The sequence below is a fragment of the Strongylocentrotus purpuratus genome, unplaced genomic scaffold, assembly GCF_000002235.5.
Source record: "Strongylocentrotus purpuratus isolate Spur 01 unplaced genomic scaffold, Spur_5.0 spur5_scaffold_6, whole genome shotgun sequence".
Lineage (NCBI taxonomy): Eukaryota > Metazoa > Echinodermata > Echinoidea > Camarodonta > Strongylocentrotidae > Strongylocentrotus > Strongylocentrotus purpuratus.
The window spans coordinates 61,436,422-61,454,800 of NW_022145612.1; the positions used below are offsets into that span (position 1 = coordinate 61,436,422).

At 39.5% G+C, this 18,379-nt stretch overlaps 2 protein-coding genes across 3 annotated transcripts in view; one reads left to right on the forward strand and one right to left on the reverse strand.

Annotated features, from left to right (window-relative positions):
- Positions 1-6,034: 6,034 nt before the first annotated feature.
- LOC115929948 lies at positions 6,035-8,764 on the reverse strand. The gene is made up of 3 exons (XM_031000114.1): positions 8,747-8,764; positions 8,494-8,652; positions 6,035-8,191 (listed from the first exon to the last, which is right to left on the reverse strand). The coding sequence occupies exons 1-3, from the start codon at positions 8,762-8,764 to the stop codon at positions 6,035-6,037; spliced, it is 2,334 nt and encodes a 777-aa protein (XP_030855974.1).
- Positions 8,765-11,836: 3,072 nt separating this feature from the next.
- The window catches only part of LOC115919137, a 66,516-nt gene continuing 59,973 nt past the window's right edge, over positions 11,837-18,379 (forward strand). The window contains exons 1-5 of one of the 2 annotated variants that reach the window (XM_030972026.1): positions 11,837-12,045; positions 14,330-14,413; positions 16,115-16,288; positions 16,882-17,060; positions 17,526-17,768. In XM_030972026.1, coding sequence (XP_030827886.1) covers positions 14,367-14,413; positions 16,115-16,288; positions 16,882-17,060; positions 17,526-17,768 — 643 coding nt within the window. In that variant the 5' untranslated portion in view covers positions 11,837-12,045; positions 14,330-14,366. The remainder of the gene's footprint in view (positions 12,046-14,329; positions 14,414-16,114; positions 16,289-16,881; positions 17,061-17,525; positions 17,769-18,379) is intronic. The other variant, XM_030972027.1, reaches the window with a different exon arrangement.

Here is an 18,379-nt window from a genome sequence, read left to right on the forward strand (position 1 = left end):
TCTTCTTTCTCTAAAAATTTAATGAAACGTAAAAGCTTCCTCGCTTCGCGCGGAGGGGGGGGGGGGGACTGAATTCAGACGAGGATTTTTTTCGAGAACGGTACAACGAATCGTCTTCTTTCTCTAATATTGTTTGTTGTTTGTTCGTTTGTGTGTGTGTGCGTGTGTGCGTGTGTGTGCGCGTTTGTGTGTGTGTGTGTGTTGTGTGTGTTTATGCGTGCGCGATCGCGCGCGCTGGCGTAAATTAGTGTGGGCGTGTGCTCGGGCGAGTATTGTGATGGCTATCGCCGATCATCCCCCCCCCACTCCTCGGTACGGATTTACGCCCCTGCTTTCATATGACACCTCGGTCAAGAAAAATGAGCTAAGAATTACAGAGTTCTGTTTGTTTAAAGTAGTGCTTGCATTTCCATAATTGTATTAAACGAATTCGTTTTCGCTGGATGCCTACCGTAGCAACAAACGAAATTAACAAAAGACTTAACTCCGTTTCGTTAACAACCAGCCGTAGACGAAAGTCTTCATGCATAGTGTGTTTGGTTGGATGGGGTTAAAACTGATTTTATTTTTGTTCTATGTAATGAAAAATGTTTTCAATTCATCTCGAGGAAAAACGACTGTATTTTATTTCTAAGATTGATTTGTATTGTTTGGAATCAATAAAAAAAACCTTTTGAAAACAAAAAGTTTGGTGTGTGTGTGTGTGTGTGTGTATGAGATAGAAAGATAGAGAGATAGAGATAGATGGAGAGAGAGAAAGAGAGAGAGAGAGAGAGAGAGAGAGAGATGAAAAGGGGGGGGGGGGGGGGTTGTATGAACGAGAATGACACGGTAATTTTTCTTTACATTATGATGATATACAGATTTCATTAAACCAACTGAAGTACTTGAGGATTTATTAAGAACCAGCTCCGCTCTCCATAGAATGAACACAAGATAATAATCATGAGCTCAAACCACTACCTATTTTCTAGTGTAAAAATATATGGCACCATTGATATACGTTCATAGATTTATCTGAAACAACGGGGGACAATTAAGATATTCATGCGTGGGTCGTTCGCGAAATAGGCAACTTGGCGATCACTACATGGAGTGGTCAAGTGTGACGTCATCAACAACTATTCCTAGTTTCCAAATTTGAACTTGATTTTTTGAAAGAGCATCAAAAATAATGTCCAAATTTCGAAAAACCAATTAAATATGTTAAGTATTGGCTGAGATATGACCATCCGAAGAAAAAGATTTCAATTGGAAATCATTGTTACTTTGCTCTGGTTCGTTATGTTATGAACCAGAGTAACATAACAGTGATTTCCTATTGACCTCTTTTTATTGGGATGGTCATATCTCCGCCAATAACTGTATGGGCTAAGTCCACTCCAAAAATAATTTGCTTTTAATAGATGCAGAAAAACAAAAGAAACAGAACCCCGCAAATTGAGTAAAATCGATGTTGTATGATTTGTATTATATTGCGTGCATGACATTTCACAAAATCTTTTATGAACTTTGAAGAATTGATACTATTTTCTGAATATTGTATATTTATAATCATTGATTTTTACATCAATAGTTTATAAAAACTCACATTTTGCATGATTTAACTGAACAAAATTACTCTATATTAGTGCATCCACATAAAAACATATTACTATCGATATAGCTTGGATGCTGGTGTGAGGAAATACCGTTTTAGGGGGATTGAATTGGAAACTTATATTATCAATATAAAGAAAACAATTCGTGGATAGTGAGGAAATGACGTCACAGACTCATGAGTGAGGCGCTAATTTGTCTTGTGATTTTCAAAGTTTGTGCATGTCATCAAAAATTCATAACTTTCTTATTAATTATCCAATTTGTACATATGGCTCCGTTTAGTCTCATTTCACAAAGCCCCTATCGTCAGAGCATGGTCAGATTCAGCAGCCTAACATGTTAGCCTATGGACGTTTTTTAAAAAAATCGTTAAAAATTCATTTTTTGTTTAAACGAAAAGCACATCCACCCCGACGTACGTTATCACTAGCTCTTTCATTGGAGCCCTCATGTCTCATTGACTTTTGAAAGTTCACCCACCGTAATTTTTCAAAATAGGTTGCAAGCTCGTCATTGCCTATAATACACATGTGAAACAAGTCTAACTTTGGACTCAGTTTACCAAGCGATTTGAAGATTATAGGTCGAGCACACGAAACATAAAAAGCATGAATTATCATAGATCACTTCTGCCTATTTCGTTTTGTCCATCTCATCCAACCCCCCACCGTAATTTTTCCATTTAGTAAAAGCAAACATTTTGCCGAGTTTAGCAAAAACATGAATATTCATGAACAGTCAGACAATACAGCCTTTTAGTACGTAACGTATAGTGAATGGGAATGTGCGATGATCCGTGTAGGAGGTAGAGGTCAGTGGTTTGTGCTGGCAATGTTCACGCGAGCGAAAATGAGACAATCGGAGCAATATGTCAAACTTTTTTTGATTGGTTTGTCTGATTTTTCTGCTTCTATTAAAAGGAAGTTATTTTTGGAGTGGACTTGCCCATATTCAATTGGTTTTCGACATTTGGACATTATTTTTAATGCTGTTTCGGAAAATGGGGTTCAAATTGAGAAATTCTAAAAATAGATTTTATGATTTCACAGCTTCGGTACTCTATAACACTGAGCCAGCGGGTATAATGCTCCCGTGCGCACGCCTGCATGTGCTGCCCTATATAAATCTACGCATGAGCAAATTTAATCATTTAAAAGTATAGAATTTGGCAATACGACACCCATAACTACGAATATAGAAAAAGTTGATGACAACAATGTGGTATTCATCGACACACACAAACACACGCACACACACACACACACGCACACGCACACGCACCCCTACACACACACGATATGTAAGTATTGTTGACCAACTTATCGTTGTTACTTGTGCCAAAGTTCTGTAATTCCAAAAAAAAAGTGCTTTTAAAAAAACGATCTATTGGCACATAATTGTAAGAATTAAAAAAATAAATATAGGGACGCTCCCTCAGAAATTCCCTCAATTTAACAAGGATAGAAATGTGCCTCGGTCATTGAAAGATAACAGCTCAGAGTATTGTGTTTGGATCAATTAACGAATAATATACTTTGATAAAGCATTGTCCTCAATTGGTGTTTGGATCATAATAGGTTATATTATTTCCGCTGTGGTGTAGCCAGACAGGGGGCATCGCGAGAACATTTCAAATCGAGGGAGGAGATGCCGGCCATATTTTTTCGCCTATTCATTCGAAAATAACTAATTAGAAAAACAATACTAGTGATAAAAAAAAATTCTCGCCATTATATAGTCATACAAATATTAGATCGCAGATAATAATTTGCCCACAAAGTTCAGTAGACTCCTAGACGTAGTCTATGCACGCGGGGGGGGGGGGGTTGAGGGACGAACCCGGATCTCATTACACGCATTACCTTTGCATGGGCACACAGTTCCTCTTTTCGTTTTCGGTAAAAGTGGCATTAAGCTCTGTAACGTTATACTTCGGGTACACACACAGTTCCTCCTTTCGATAGTAAGAGTAATATAATTCTGGAGCATTTCACTTCGAAGATACAGGTAGTTCCCTTTCTTATAAAATTGGTATTCGAATCCGAATCATAGTCATTTTTGAATAGGCAGATCAACCTGTTCGTTATTTCTAAACGCTACCGATCTCCCGACTTCTAGGCAAAGGTAAGTTCACTTTTACCCTGGTCATTATCAATCCATGAATATATATGTTTGTAATTTTCATAAAACTTCAAGCTTCTTTTCATGACAAATTGACTTTGTTCATGTAAATGGGAAGAATATTGTATACAGTTTTCTGCCCCATTTTCTAAGCAACAGTGTATAATTGCGGTAGAGGTTTACGGTACACCATGTGTAAAGTCCTAGAAGGACTAAGGAAAGTGGATAGAAAATAGAAGTGAAATAGAAAGGCGAGAAAGTGGAGGTTGGAAGGAAGAGTATCTTTCGGAAGTGAGTATAGTCCTGAAAAGGACTGTAAACCAGAAAGTTGTAGATAGGATGAGAGGTTTGAGTAGAAGACTGGATTGAGTTGGAGAGTTGAGTAGAGTTGCAGAGCAGGAGCAGGAGAGTAGACTCGACGTTTCGGACAGGTTGACTGTCCGTCTTCAGGAGTGAGTGTTCGCTAGTTGTTGTTGTTGTTGCGAATAATGGCGTTTCCATCGTCATTCGATGATTTCCGCCAGGCAATGTGAGAGGGCGTAGTTACTGGTCCTCTCTAAATACTTTTACTGTTGGATCGACGATAGCCTAGTGGCGTTGTGTTGTGCAATTAACAATGTCAGTAAATTGTTAGTAGTTATTTTCTGTATTGTTATTCGGCTTGTTATTTTAAAGAATTCATTAGGAAAGAAAGGATGAAGTGGTTGAATATTAGTTGCGATCAGTTCATTACGTTAGGACGTTAGTTTAAAACCTCTCTCCGTATAATGAAGCAATTTGTACAATTTATACAATGAAGCAATTTATACCGAGGATAGTACCACTGTCACTAATACTAATAGATAATATAGCAAAACGTAACTAATACTCGATTAATACTTAATTAATACACAATTAATGTTTATAGCTGAGCATCACAGTTCATTGTACCTTCCACTGCCTTTTAAAAAAGCTACCACCTTTCCTATATATTCCTCATTTCCTAGTAATTGACCTAGATTTGGATTTGAGTTTTTAGTGCTCTATACATTCTCCTTCGTTGTCTTTCATATTTTGGACATGATAATAAAAAGTGCTCAATTGTTTCTATCGTTTGGCATTCTACACATAATCCAGTGTCGAGTTTTCTAATTAAATATTTATAGTAATTCAGGTTACATTTACCAAGCCTGAATTGGTGGATTAATCTTTCGTCCTTTCTGTTCAAACCTTTGATTTTAAAAACATTATTTACATTTTTATTGATGCTATACAAGTGTCTTCCATTCTCTGCTTTATCCCAGAGGCTTTGCCGCATGGATTTATAAAAAATATCTGATTCACTTACGAACTCACTTTTGTTTTGGTTTACTATTATATCAGTGTTTTTTTTTTTAAGCTTGTTTTGCCAACAAATCAGCTCTTTCATTTCCTGGTAGGCCGCAGTGTGTGTGTGTGTGTATTGGGTTTTTACAGACGTGTATCAATCAGATATGATTATTTACGTCTGGGACCGACCTTTAAACGTCACCATCCGAAAGACGTGACTCAGTTTCGAACCTGCGTCCTCGGCTGAATCAGTTTGTAACTTCCACTTTTTAGCTGGATTACAGGCGCACGCAGTGGCGTGCGGCGGTCCTTATAATGGCGTGAGTGCGGACTTGGGGGAAAGCACTGGGCCGGCGGGCTCGGCGGGTAGGCAGGCAGCTGTCGGTGGTGGCGCTCGGTTGCGTGAATTGGCGGGAAACGAGTGGGCGGCGGCTATGCGGACGTCGTGTGGTTGGTGTCGGCGGAGTAGCGGGCGGTGTGTCGGCTGTTGAGTGGGTGTATCGATCGGCGGTGAGGACGGCTATTATTGGTGTCGCTCTGTGTGTGTTGGTCGGCGGTTTCGGCGGGCAGATCTCGGTGGGATCAGGTGAGTAGCTTGGTGGCGTCGGCGTAGGTTGTAGCGAGGTGTGGGCGTGGGCGGTGCTTGTGTGGGTGAAGTGGCTAGTTGAGAATGTGTAGTGCTTGTTTGATTAGGAGTGGTTGGGTGGTTGCAGGTGGTGTCCGGGCTGACGGATGGATGGATTGGTGAAGTGTTGGTGGTTAGCGTGCTGGTTGTGGAGTTGGTTGAAGATTGGTCGGAAGTAGAATGGTGAGGAAGGATTGGGTGCCAGATGCTGTTGATGTGAAGGCCTGGGTCTTGGGGTACGGTGTTGTGTTGGTGGATCTCGATGGCTTCTCGGACCCTTCGGGTGTTCCAATGTCGGATGGTGGTGATGAGGTGACTTTTATCCCAGTGAATGCGGTGGAGCTCTTGTTGTGCGTGCTTGACGATGACTGACTTGTCCTAGTCGCTGCGTCGGTGGTGGGTCTTGTGTTCTTTCAGTCGGGTGTCGAAATCGCGGCCGGTTTCTCCAATGTAGACTTTGCCGCAGTCGCAGGGAATCTTGTAGACGCCTGGTTGTTTGTTGGATGGGTGCTTGTCCTTGTGAGAGTGAAGAGTGGAGTGAAGCTTGTGGCTGGATTGGTGTCTGACGAGGATGTTGGCTGAGCGGAGGATGCGTTGTAGTCGGTGTGATGTCTTGCCGATGTAGGGAAGTACGATGGTGGCGGTAGGCTTGGTATCAGGTTGGGTTCCGGTGGTGATGTTGTTGGTCTTGTGGTAGGAAGTTCGGGTGTTGATTTTCCTTCTTGGGTACTGGTTGATGGAAGTGAGTGCGTGCGTGATGTGCTTGAGTTCTTGCTGGAGATGTGCTTTGTCACTGAGTTGGTGGGCTCGTCTGATGAGTGAGTTGGAGACTGATTGGTGGACTGATGGATGGTGGTGAGATCGGAAGTTGAGGTAGCGGTCTGTGTGGGTTGGTTTCCGGTATACTTGGTGCGCGTGGAATCCTGATGGTGTCTTGGTGATGAGTACGTCTAGGAAAGGGATTGAGTTGTCGTGTTGGGTCTCCACGGTGAACTTAATGCTGGGATGTTGGTTGTTGATGTGGTCGAGGAACTGGTGGAGGTCTGGTGTGCTGTGTGGCCAGATGACGAAGGTGTCGTCGACGTAGCGTAGCCAGAGTGAAGGAGACTTGTCGGCGGACTTGAGTGCTTGGTGCTCGAGGTGTTCCATGAAGATGTTGGCGATGATTGGTGAGAGTGGAGATCCCATGGCTGCTCCTTGAAGTTGTTTGTAGAAGTTGCTGCGCCACTTGAAGGAGTTTGAGTGGAGGCAGGTGAGAAGGAGGTCGTGGATCTGGTCAGGTGTGAGCTTGGTCCTAGATTCGAGGTCTGGGTCTGAGATGAGGCGTTGTTTGATGATGTCGCATGCTTGGTCTACAGGAACGCTGGTGAATAGAGAGGTGACATCGAAGCTGACGAGCGTGTCGGATGGCTGGATCTTGGTTTTGGAGAGGATGTCGATGAAGTGCTTGGAGTTGGTGACGTGGTGCTGGGTTTGGCTTACGAGTGGTTGTAGAATGTTGGCGAGATGACGTGCAGTGTTGTAGCAGGATGATCCTCGGGTAGAGATGATAGGGCGGAGAGGGATGAGTGGCTTGTGAATCTTGGGCTGTCCGAAGAGGATGGGTGACTTAGCTGACGAAGATCTGAGTTGGAAGTAGAGTGCCTTGGGTAGTGCGTCGGATCTGTGTAGGGTCAAAAGTTGTTGGTTGGTCTTCCTTTCGTTGGCCAGGGTTGGGTCCCTCTTAAGTTTGGAGTAGGTTTCCTTATCTTTGAGTAGGTCGCAGATCTTATCTTCGTATGCATCTTGGTCCATGACGACGGTGGCGTTTCCCTTGTCTGCTTGTAGGATGTGGATGGATTGGTTCTTGCGGAGGTCTTGAATAGCGGATCGTTCTACTTTGGATAGGTTGGGTTTGGGTGGCTTAGCTTTGGCGAGAGCGTTGGTAATTTTGAGTCGGATGTCGTTGGCAGCAGCTTTGTAGAGGAAACGGAGCTTGGGTTCTACTTGTTGCACGATGTCGGAAAACGGTATCTTCTTGGGAGCTACGGCGAAGTTGAGTCCTAGGGATAGAACCTGGTGTTCGGCTTGGGAGAGTCTGTGCTGACTGAGGTTGACTACTGTGTCCTTAATGGGAGGGTCGTTGGTGCGGATCGGCTTGCGTGAACGTAGTTGGTCGAACTTCCTAATCTGCTTGAGTTTGGTGGTCTGAAAGGCGAGTTGGGCGGTGTGGTCGTTGAAGGACTGTACTTTGCTGAGGTCATCAGGATTGAGTTGTTGGTTGATCTTAGACTGAGCTGCAGAGATAGCGGTGTTGAGATCGTAGAGTTGGTGGCGTGTGTATACGATGCGTTCTCGGGTAAGGTCAATACCGGCTTGGTGTAGTATGCGCTGAGCCTTGGGGGTGTGAACGGAGGATTTGAGTTGAAGGCCTGGAGAGATGGTGTCCGAGTCGCGGCAGCGTTTGAGGAAGGCTAGGTGGTTGGTGAGCTTGGCTGATTTAACTAGGTCGCGCTGGAGTTGTCTAGCGATGAGTTGAGTAGACTCCCCGTAGAGCTGAATCAGATGATGTTTGAAAGTGTATAATTGTTTAACTTTTCCTTGTGAAATTAGGAAAAAATAAAACACAAGATATCATTGCTGCACATACAATGTATGCACACGTCATTAATCTTTCAGCCCATTAATGTCAGTATTAATTTCAAAATTCGAAAATAAAGCTCGTTGTTTTAGCTGCCGGCTTTTTGTGTATCGAGATAAAATTGAGATATTACAAAGAGCGCCCCCTCTCTGCGTTTAAGATACAGAAAGCGTTCTCGGGTAAGGTCAATACCGGCTTGGTGTAGTATGCGCTGAGCCTTGGGGGTGTGAACGGAGGATTTGAGTTGAAGGCCTGGAGAGATGGTGTCGGAGTCGCGGCAGCGTTTGAGGAAGGCTAGGTGGTTGGTGAGCTTGGCTGATTTAACTAGGTCGCGCTGGAGTTGTCTAGCGATGAGTTGAGTAGGCTCCCCGTAGAGCTGAATCAGATGATATTTGAAAGTGTATAATTGTTTAACTTTTCCTTGTGAAATTAGGAAAAAATAAAACACAAGATATCATTGCTGCACATACAATGTATGCACACGTCATTAATCTTTCAGCCCATTAATGTCAGTATTAATTTCAAAATTCGAAAATAAAGCTCGTTGTTTTAGCTGCCGGCTTTTTGTGTATCGAGATAAAATTGAGATATTACAAAGAGCGCCCCCTCTCTGCGTTTAAGATACATAAAGGAACCCCCCTCCCCCCCCCCCCCCGAGAAACATTTGTAACGTACCACGAGCGGGTTTGTTAGGATAGCGCAAAAAACAAGGAGAAAAAAAAAGAAAGAAGAAAAGGACAGAGATTGGTAAGCTAACATGATATTAATATCTCCCCTTTTTTGTGGGGGGGGGGGGGGGGGTAAGAAGAAGAAAAAATAAACATAATATATGCAAGCATATTATGAGTGTATAGACGTAAATTTGATTTAAAAATAAATGTTCTCATAGTATTCGGCAATAATGGTCATAAACTGACTGACTTGCCTAAATTAAACAACATGAAACAACAACAACACTAACCTAGGCAGTCTCACGGAACGACGAAAATCTACATGATTCAACTGTACCAAATGAAATATTTAAGGTATCCATCATCCTATGCTGGATATGCCGCTTGTACGTGAGCTGATTTGTACTAAGGACTATGATGACAGCGTAATACAAAAACAGTGTAATACTACAGATGTGTATTTATATATATATATATATATATATATATATATATATATATATATATATATGAATATCATGCAAATCGATTCCACACGCAAATACATTTCAAAGTGGTAGCATAACATAAACGTATGAAACGAGTTTTTCTTGTTCATAATCGCATGGCAATTTGGAGATCCTTTGCCGACCTCTAAATGTATAGATTTATTATTCAAACCTCAACGTCACGGTAATTTGTCTTTATATTATGACGATATACAGATTTCATTAAACCAACTGAAGTACTTGAGGATTTATTAAGAACCAGCCCCGCTCTCCATAGAATGGACACAAGTTAATATTCATGAGCCCAAACCACTACCCGTTTTCTAGGGTAAAAATATATGGCGCCATTGATATACGTTCATAGATTTATCTTAAACAACGGGGGACCATTAAGATATTCATGCGTGGGTCGTTCGCGAAATAGGCAACTTGGCGATCACTACATGGAGTGGTCAAGTGTGACGTCATCAACAACTTTTCTTAGAGTTTCCAAATTTGAACTTCATTTTTCGAAAGAGCATCAAAACTAATGTCCAAATTTCGAAAACCAATTGATTATGTTAAGTATTGGCTGAGATATGACTATCAGAAGAAATAGATTTCAATGGGAAATCACTGTTTTTTTGCTCTGGTTCGAAATGTTATAAACCAGAGTATTAAACATAAAAGGGATTTCCTATTGACCTCTTTTTATTGGGATGGTCATATCTCAGCCAATAACTGTATGGGCTAAGTCCACTCCAAAACTAATTGCTTTTAATAGATGCAAAAAAACAAGGGAAACAGAACCCCCAAATTGAGTAAAATCGGATAACTAATAAGGAGGTTATGGAAAACTTAGAAAATCACAACACAAATTGCCAAATTGGTTATCAGTTTGTGACGTCATTGCCTCACTATTTATCAATTGCTTTATATATTTTTTATCCAATTAATTTCCCTTTTTATCCCTCAAATCTTGATTTCCCCATGCCTTCGCCGATGTTGTATGATTTGTATTATATTGCGTGCATGACATTTCACAAAATCTTTTATGAACTTTGAAGAATTGATACTTTTTTTTGAATATTTGATATTTATAATCATTGATTTTTACATCAATAGTTTATAAAAACTCACATTTTGCATGATTTAACTGAACAAAACTACTCTATATTAGTGCATCCACATTAAAAAAATATTACTTTCAATATAGCTTGGATGCTGGTGAGAGGAAATACCGTTTTAAGGGGATTGAATTGGAAATTTATATTATCAATATAAAGAAAACAATTCGTGGATAGTGAGGAAATGACGTCACAGACTCATGAGTGAGGTGCTAATTTGTCTTGTGATTTTCAAAGTTTGTTCATGTCATCAAAAATTCATAACTTTCTTATTAATTATCCAATTTTTATCAAACTTTTTTTGATTGGTTTGTCTGATTTTTCTGCTTCTATTGAAAGTAAGTTATTTTTCGGAGTGGAATTGCCCAAATTCAATTGGTTTTCGACATTTGGACATTATTTTTAATGCTGTTTCGGAAAATGGGGTTCAAATTGAGAAATTCTAAAAAAAATTTCTTCAAGATTTCACAGCTTCAGTACTCTATAACACTGAGCCAGCGGGTATGACGCTCCCGTGCGTACGCCTGCATGTGCTGCCCTATATAAATCTACGCATGAGCAAATTTAATCATTTAAAAGTATAGATTTTGGCAATACGACACACAGAACTACGAATATAGAAAAAGTTGATAACAAAAATGTGGTATTCATCGACACACACACACACACACACACCCAATATATAAGTATTGTTGACCAACTTATCCTTGTTACTTGTACCAAAGTTCTGTAATAAAAAAAAAAAAGCGCTCTTAAAAAAAAGACCTATCGGCACATAATTGTAAGAATTAAAAAAAATATATAGGGACGCTCCCTCAGAAATTCCCTCAATTTAACAAGGAAGGAAACGTGCCTCGGTCATTGAAAGATAACAGCTCAGAGTATTGTGTTTGGATCAATTAACGAATAATATACTTTGATAAAGCATTGTCCTCAATTGGTGTTTGGATCATAATAGGTTAAACTATTTCCGCTGTGGTGTAGCCAGACAGGGGGCATCGCGAGAACATTTCAAATCGAGGGAGGAGATGCCGGCCATATTTGTCCGCCTATTCATTCGAAAATAACTAATTAGAAAAACAATACTAGTGATAAAAAATAATTTCTCGCCATTTTATAGTCATACAAATATTAGATCACAGATAATAATTTGCCCACAAAGTTCAGTAGACTCCTAAACGTAGTCTATGCACGCGGGGGGGGGGGGGGGAATTGAGGGACGAACCCGGATCCCGTTACACGCATTTCCTTTGCATGGGCACACAGTTCCTCTTTTCGGTAAAAGTGGCATTAAGCTCTGTAACGTTATACTTCGGGTACACACACAGTTCCTCCTTTCGATAGTAAGAGTAATACAATTCTGGAGCATTTCACCTCGAAGATACAGATAGTTCCATTTCTTATAAAATTGGTATTCGTATCCGAATCATAGTCATTTTTGAATAGGCAGATCAACCTGTTCGTTATTTCTAAACACTACCAATCTCTCGACTTCTAGGCAAAGGTAAGTTCACTTTTACCCTGGTCGTTATCAATCCATGAATATATATGTTTGTAATTTTCATATATCTTCAAGCTTCTTTTCATGACAAATTGACTTTGTTCATGTAAATGGGAAGAATATTGTATACAGTTTTCTGCCCTATTTTCTAAGCAACAGTGTATAATTGTTTACCTTTTCCTTGTGAAATTAGGAAGAAAATATTATATTTTCCCCATTACATAATTATACGAACTTTAATGGCAAATATTACGCAGTGGCGTAGTTAGAGTTTAAAGGGATAGTTGAGTTCTGTTGCAGAGTGCGCTACACAAAATAATTTGTTTGTGAGATAATGAAAAACTGAGTGTCAAATTTGAAAGAACATAATATTTAAATGACAAAATAATCTTTGTTTGATCGAAATCGGTTCAGAGACGGCTGAAATATAACCATTTATAATACTTGTGTACCACCACAATTGAAATTGAAAAATTGAAAAACCGTTGAAAAAAACGAAATAACGCCTTTCACGTCGTATTTCAGCCAATGCCGATGTTAGCTTTTTTGTTGGCATTTTCTTGTTGCTTATATTACGCACAACCAGCCGGCCCATGTACTGTTTTTTTTAGTTAAATAATTAATTAATGGTCACTATGTTTTTTTTTAAAGTGGAGCTGAATTGGTATGCTCGTATTGGCTAAATTTCACACATTTTGGGGTCTAAAATTACCTTCATAGCAATTTTAGGTTCATAAAGGGCACTAGAAATGTCATTGATAAGTATAAGAGCAATAACCATGGACTTTGAAGGCATTTGCGGTCTGAAAACAGAACTCAACTATCCCTTTAATAAGTGGGGAGGGGGTTAAAATCACCTCAGAAGGGTAGACAGGGTGAAATAATGATCCATAGACTGCGTCTTAGTGGCTTAAAACTGAATAGTATTATGTTGAAGGCTGGTAGGCACCACTCTGAAAATTGTGAGTGTTTTTCTTAGGAAAAAGAGACAATTCACCACTTTCTGTACGTTTGAACTAGATTGTATAATACAGAGTGCCCTCTTACATAATGTACCTGCGGAATTAAATACCTAATAGAGCCGGAAGAAAATTGGAGACTTTAATTGTGGACACACACATTGCACTCATTATGTACTAAGATCACATCGATTCGAAGTAAGCTGCCAGTAGGGCAACCCCATGATTGTGGTGTAGATCCTTAGTCGAAAGAAAATAGAGTAGACCGGAAAGGGTCTATGAAGTGATTATTGTATATGTTTTCTGTACACATCAACGTTTTAGAATTTATAAGTAAAACACAAGATATCATTGCTGCACACGTCATTAATCCTTCAGCCCATTAATGTCAGTATTAATTTCAAAATTCGAAAATAAAGCTCGTTAAAATGTGTTTGATATTAAATGTATTTTGGCTGCCGGCTTTTTGTGTATTTCGAGATAAAATTGAAATATTACAAAGAGCGCCCCATCCCTGCGTTTAGGATACATAAAGGACCCCCCCCCCCGAGAAACCTTTGTAACGTACCACGAGCGGGTTTGTTAGGATAGCGCAAAAAACAAGGATAAAAAAAGAAAGAAGAAAAGGACAGAGATTGGTAAGCTAACATGATATTAATATCTTCCCTTTTTTGTGTGTGTTTGGGGGGGGGGGTTAAGAAGAAAATATATACATAATATATGCAAGCATATTATGAGTGTATAAACGTAAATTTGATTTAAAAATAAATGTACTCATAGTATTCGGCAATTATGGTCATAAACTGACTGACTTTCCTAAATTAAACAACATGAAACAACAACAACAACAATAACCTAGGCACCCTCGCGGAACGACGAAAATCTACAAGATTCAACTGTACTAAATGAAATATTTAAGGTATCCATCATCCTATGCTGGATATGCCGCTTGTACGTGAGCTGATTTGTACTAAGAACTATGATGACAGCGTAATACAAAAACAGTGTAATACTACAGATGTGTATTTATATATATATATATATATATATATATATATATATATATATATATATATATAAATATCATGCAAATCGATTCCACACACAAATACATTTCAAAGTGGTAGCATAACATAAACGTATGAAACGAGTTTTTCTTGTTCATATAGTCGCATGGCAATTTGGAGATCCTTTGCCGACCTCTAAATGTATGGATTTATTATTCGAACCTCAACGTTGCCTCTTTGATTTCCTTTCAAAAAGCAATATGATTAACGTATTGACTATTGACCACCAATAACGCTTTTTAATTCGTTCTTTTATTCCAGAACAATCGTCGATAAAGGCTAATGAGATTTTAGCACCATGTTGGTGAGCTCATCCGCGTGGTTAACAACCTTTCTAGTCCTGAGGTAATTATTAAAAAATAAAAATTAAAGACAAAAAAGAAGGTACAATAATTCTAACAAAGCCTTTAACTAATGCTGATTAAGGACATTCTTATTTTGATGAGGTAATACAGAAATAGTGTGGTAAAATTTGCTCATCAACATCCCGAAGCACCGCCTCCGAGACTGACGCCAGACCAACTGCAGACGGAACAAATAATTAAATTTCCCAAATGGACAAAATTAGTCGGTTTGGAGTCATGTTGGTAGGGGGCGAGGGGGCGGAGGTATTAACAAGATGTTATTTTTCGTGTGTAGGCCAATGCTTCATTCTGATGAAGGTGGTGCAGTTTCACTAATAATAAATATACGACAAAATATGCATCAAATGTCACGATTAGCTTACCAGCTTTATGAATGTCAGGTAACTATGATTTCAAATCCAATAACCCTTATCATGCATATACGTGCACCAATATCCAGAAAATGTGGGTACACAGGGTTACAGGTGTAGATGGATAAATGAATGAAGGAAAAGAGATACAATAGAGAGAGAGAGAGAGAGAGAGAGAAAGGAATCCTTCCAAAATTGATTTGTTTTCTCTTTGAATTTGTGTTTTTGCCCTTGATCAATATCATTTTACAAATCTAATGCGAATGTTATTTACTGGAGACAATGGATTGATCAGTTCAAATGATATTTTTAATGCGGTATAATTTCCCTTGTCAGAGAAAAACAGGAACCGATCTTCCTAGTATTTCATCACTTCCTGTAAAACAGTAGGCTCCAATGGTTGTGTATGGGTTCATGTATACAGTGTATTCTTAATAACAACTTTGGCCTGAGTGTTCGTGCTAGAAAAAGATCATATATAAGATCAAGTAGCCCAACTCTAACTGAAAACGAAACTTTAATCTAAATATCATTTACACAAGACATTAATTTAAATGCATTTATCTACCTTTTCTCACTTGATAGCAGAAGACAAAATTCAAACTTTTTGTATGAAGCATTTTGTTCAGTTACTGGAAAATTATAAAACAAATCAGTTATAATTGTCATCATGCCCCAGTAGTTTTTGTCCCAAATTACGTCAATGTTGAATATGAACAATTTCTCTTCTCCTTGTCCAACATGATGTCCAAGGCACACGAGGCGTTAATCTACTACCGCCAATTGATTGTTTCATTCAATAGTATTCATGCCTCAGTAAGCAGTCAACAAAAGGAGCCTAAAGATAATGACGGTTGCGCCTGGGAATGTCACACAAATTTACATTTTCTTTGAACGCATTTTTGTATGTAGATTGTTATGATGATAATAATAACAATAATGATTATAAACATAATAATAATATTGTGGGTTGAAATAACGCTTAATATATCGACGTCCTCTCTATGCGTTGTTACATAGTACATGTATATTATTACATCGGTCATTAGATTCAGGCGAGCCAATGCACAATGTATTTCCGCCAGTTTTCCGTCAAAACTCTTTATTCAGATAAACCCGAAACTTTGCAAATCTCTATCGCGCCCTGCTTCACGGGGTTGCGTCTGTGGCTAGAGATTGCACCTGGACCTGCATGATATATGCATATACATATATATATATATATGCCTGGTTGTCCTGGAGTGGAGTAAGTGAAACAACGCCTCGTGTGCACAGGGCCAAACACCATCTCTCCTTTACCCTGATCGCATATTCTTCTTTTGATTATCCAGCACATTTTTTACCCTCGGGTGCAGCCAGAGATGTGGGGGTTCCATAGAGGCCGGAGCTGGTGTGATACGTTCCACTAACTACCCTGACGGGTATCCAGCATCGGACTGTGTTTGGATCATTGACTCTGGCGCCGAGAACAGGATTAGACTCAAGTTCCAGGTCCGCGACTGCAGGTATGACCATCTTCATACCAGTCACGCCACTAATCCGATCCAGACCAACTTTAAAAAATAACAATTTTCGGCCATTAGGGGTAATATATATCATGTTTGGTCTACTGTTGGTCTCGCTGGTGTGACCGAGTTTTTTGTTTGCCTTAAAATGTATATGCTAACGGGTACAGTGGTTAAATGCAAAAATCTTTTATCTTTGCAAACAATACTGTTTTTGTCTCGACCAGGGCATTTCTTTAAGTGGAAACTCTTAAAAGTGAAAAGGTTCGGGGGAGGAATCCTTGCCACAACACTTACTTTTTTTTAGCAAGATGTCAATCTACACATTGCTACACTCTATCCAGGTGAGGTTAATGGGTCCCTGGTAGGATTATTCCTTGAAATGCCCTGTGCGCTAATAACGGCTGCCTGAGCAAAAGCTAGAATAATAATTTTCAAAGCTTTTTGAAAGCGTATATCATAACGAAAGTATGTAGTATTGCAAACATTTGCCGTTTACTAAAAACGTTCGGCTTCAGCCCAACTCTGAAACAAGTTTGGAAATAGCGTTAATGTCGTTACTGTTTATTTCTGTATGCCATTATTAATATTAGTGGAGATTCCCTTTGGATCTATGATGGAAACGGGACGGTTGGAGTACCACGTTTGGGCCAATACTGTTCGACAGTTCCACCCACATCTATTGACTCTAGTGGACGGTTGGTGACAATCAAGTTTATGTCCGTGGGAGGAGCGGAAAACAACCAAGGCTTCGTCATATCCTATGAATCGAGTAAGCTTTTGGTTGATGTTTTTGCCAGGTTTTCTTTTAGGCACACGCTTTGCCGCATTCATGTTATCTTGGTCTAACTTAAGGTTGTTCATGGTAAGAGATTTGATTTTAAAAGGGTGTTTTCCAGGTTCCCGTTTCCATTTTGTCTATGACCACATTGATAATCTATTTTCTTCACAATCAGCTTATATGTTTTCTCCTTTAAATACACTGCTCTCCTCTGGATATTAATGATTTCATATGCTGATCCTCATTTGTAAATTGCAAGTTCAGATACAGCTAATCTTTAACATATCTACATTATTTTGAGTGAATCCGTCGTAAAATGATTTCTTTAAAAGAAAATTACCAATGTGTTTCAAGCATTCCTACTGCATGTTAGATTTGGTATCCCTTTATCTTTCCTTGACAATATGAAAATATTTTTTCCAATGTTTTCCTTGGGTTACCCCTTCTTATTTCTAGTCGACTTAGCGCTTGGTTCTCGAGTCATTTGGAGTGAGATTGAAGCGTCCACGGGTTCGGTTCGATTGAACAGTGTACCGGCAGACCCCACCGTGATGTTGAAACCAGATGGCACAGTCCAGGACACCATCGTGACCGATTTCTACTTCATGGCCCCAAGTGGTAACTGGACCGCCCTAGAAACCCGGTATGGTGAGCACGAACTGATTTGGAGTGATGGTCTTCGAAAGGTCATGATCAAGGGTACGTCATTAAGATATTAATCGTTTCTTTTAATTCGGTTGCATGTGAGGCGTCCCTTGCCTGTGGGTGACTCAATCTTTTACAAGCCGTATGAGAGTGACATCGTAGAAAAAAAAGGAAACGGAAAATGATCAGCTAAAACAACGTGTTCAATTACCGGCGTATTGACGCAGGTATAACGCAATCGAAATCACTGGTATAACCTGAATTCATGTGTTCGATTGGCTTTTATGTCGTTGTGCCTGCGTATGAGCATGAATCTGCAAGAATGTATCTCAATCATGTTTGTATTCTTCTGTTGCGTTATCAAAGTTCCGTCACCTCTACAACTTGCAAATCATTAAAGCCAGTACATGTTTCGGATCGTTTCAGATATGGTATTTAAACCTATTGCCAATTTTTTACATTAACGCGTCATACCAAAAGACGTTAAAAGATGGGAGTTGTTGCTACCTTGTTTGGCGTTCAACAATAAGGGTTAGAGCAACGTCGATCTGGCGCTGTTCAGTGGCTGCCGGGCTCACGATCAATTGGGCAACAAGAATTTCCGTTTTGGTTTAATAAAATTTGGAGTGGACTATTAGGCTATTATTCATTATTATTTTTTCTTC